This window comes from Chrysochloris asiatica, unplaced genomic scaffold, assembly GCF_000296735.1.
Source record: "Chrysochloris asiatica unplaced genomic scaffold, ChrAsi1.0 scaffold00077, whole genome shotgun sequence".
NCBI classification, from domain to species: domain Eukaryota; kingdom Metazoa; phylum Chordata; class Mammalia; order Afrosoricida; family Chrysochloridae; genus Chrysochloris; species Chrysochloris asiatica.
In genome coordinates, this window is record NW_006408595.1 from 6,142,830 (window position 1) to 6,145,617 (window position 2,788).

Sequence of the window (2,788 nt, forward strand, 5' to 3'; positions counted from 1 at the left end):
TTCTCAATCTCATTTAAGTTCTACAGGAGGGATTCAAACTCCAGGCACCATTTAACACATTTCATCTTTATGTTACACTGTCTCCCTACCTATATAGAAAGATGAGTATTCCCCACAGAGAAAGCCCCATTTCCTGTCCTATTTTCTCTTGTAATCATTTAAAAATACATCCTGAAAGTATTCAGTCATCATCAGAAGACAATATGCCTTCAAAGCACAGTACTGACTTAAAAATTAGAACAGTTTCTTATATAATTATTTATATTTTACTATTTCAAAAACTGAGTTTGATTTGATGAATGTAAAATTGATTATTTCCTCTGTAAACCTTCATTCAGGTCACAATAAAAAGTTGAAAAAAACTAAAAGCATTTGAAATGTGAAAAATAAGGTGTAAAAAACTGACATTTTAAAGAGAATGGATCTTAACCAGTGGAGTCAAAGTATAATAAAACACAAATTTTAAGTTTTCATTTAACACCACTAAAGAATGAGGTATTATAAATGTTTTAATCACAGACTTTTACTGTATTTCACAACTAGCATCTTACAAAAAAGACAGTACCATTGTGTCTGTAAAAAGTACTGCAATTCAACAGAAAATTACATTTCCACGAGAAACCACTATATATCACAACTGTCAAGGTTCACAGTTATTTTTTAATGCTATCATGATGTTTTTTATGTGAAATTTTGTATCCATGTTATATTTTTAACTTAATTTACATTTCAGAAGTCTCCTACAGATGGATATAATATTAAGCAAATTAATGGTTAATAGAAAGCAGTAGACCCTAAGAATTTAAGAAGTACTGTGAGGTTTCTAGGTTGGATTTAAAAATAAAACATAAAACACTTATAGTTGTAAACAAAAATGCAAAATCTGTATTCATAAAAATATTTTATTGGTAATTTTACATAATAGTGACTGGGGCTGTAAATACTTTTATTTCAGTATATTGATAAATGCATAAACTGACAGCTGTGTTGGAAACAGGGCATTATAATTTTCTCAAGAACTGTTATAGTTAACAAGAGGCCAATTAAACTTATTTAAAATTAGTTATTTCCCAGTTCTGTGCAACATTTCCCATTTCTGTATTAATTAGATTCATACCTCTATGACCCTGGATAATTTGGGGGCAAGAAAACAGTGATAAAACTATAATTAAATTAAAGCTCTTCCAAAACTGCAGCTTTTAAAATATGGCAGGTTTCTTTTCTATTTTTGCCAAATGCTTACAATTATTTGAGTTTTAATGTTTTATATAATACAGAAAATACCAGTGTTCAATGACAATAACACTAAACCTGAATTATAAATCTAAATAATCAAAGTTTTATTGCTTACTAGTCTGCTAGTAAACAGTACAATAAATGAATGCTTTGAAAAAATAAAAAAAGCAAACAAAACCAGAAACATAATTCAGAAACAATAATTTAGTAAAATGTGTCAAAAACATTGGCAAAGGTTCATACAAATTCTTTATTTAATAACAGCTTTCCTATTTAACCACACCAAGTACCAGCAGGTGTATTTAAGAGGATAACCATTAAGAAAAAACTCCTATTGCAGCAATAGTTGATTAAGTTGATCTTTGACTTGTATACATATAACTATTTGTTTCACAATTCTCAAATAATACATATTTAGGCAGCTTGAACTATGTTATAAAAATTTAAATTCGTTACATGCCAATAGAGAATTCAAGAATTATGTGTTAGAATTCACTAAACTAAAAGTGAAAATAGACTTACCAATAACACTGCATAATGAATAATTCAACCACATTTTCATGGCACCTTTAACTGTAGAGACCAAAAATTTAATCTGGAAATGTTTGGTAGGCATAGATTGCAATAAAAGCTAACAAATTTCTACTTTATGTAAAATCAAGTTATGGATTGTGCATGAATCTGTCACGAAAATGTGGTACTTCTTGGCATAATCTGTGTTATTTGCATGGTAATGACAGAAGTAACTAAGAAAGTGGAGAAAATAAACTTTAATGAGATTCTCCATTCAATGATGAGGCTTCTCCTCTGGGTGAAGATGACCTGGACATTCCTCTCTCTGTGTTATCAGAGCTAGAACCACTCTGACTATGTTGATCTGCAGAAGCAGCACTAGATGCAGGTGGTGACTTTGTTTTCTCCTTAAAGTCTGTAATAATGACTGTCAGATCTCCAACGGTAACTTCCAAATGCTGAGCACTACTCCGATCCACATTTTTCAATCGCGGCCTAAATACAAAAAATGATAAAATGTCAAGTTGGCTGTTCTCTGTGCCAAATTTGTGTATATAATTAATTGGTTATGTGAATTTAACAACACTATAATAAACCATGAATATATCTATGCTTAAAACTCAAGATTCATGTGTAAATAGCCATAAAAATACGATTAAAAAACAATCACTCATGAAACTTCTTCAACATCAAACATAGAAACAGTGGCTCTTAACTGTGCTTTTTCAAGAAAAAATCTTATACTTTTATAGGCAGCTTATCAATTTTATTAGAATGAAAGTTTAGAACAGTGAAATAGTTGTACCACAGAAGTTGATAAAAACAAGGTTGAGCTAACATAGGTTGTAGTCTACTGACGAGCACTGCTAAGACTTTTTTTTTTAATAAATGTTTTTATTTTGGATTGAGTGAAAGTTTACAGGGCTCATTATCACATCATCAACTTCACATTCAACCATTCATATAGCTTGTTTCATTACATTGATTATTATCCCCTCCATATATCATCAGTTAACAGTGTTTCTCTCTATCCTCTTTA

At 30.1% G+C, this 2,788-nt stretch overlaps 1 protein-coding gene across 3 annotated transcripts in view; it reads right to left on the bottom strand.

Annotated features, from left to right (window-relative positions):
• Window positions 1-365: 365 nt before the first annotated feature.
• YAF2 (YY1 associated factor 2) overlaps window positions 366-2,788 on the bottom strand; it is a 132,487-nt gene continuing 130,064 nt past the window's right edge. Inside the window, exon 3 of one of the 3 annotated variants that reach the window (XM_006865308.1) lies at window positions 366-2,244. In XM_006865308.1, the coding sequence (XP_006865370.1) occupies window positions 2,007-2,244 (238 nt within the window). In that variant the 3' untranslated portion in view covers window positions 366-2,006. The remainder of the gene's footprint in view (window positions 2,245-2,788) is intronic. The other 2 variants (XM_006865306.1, XM_006865307.1) reach the window with 2 other exon arrangements.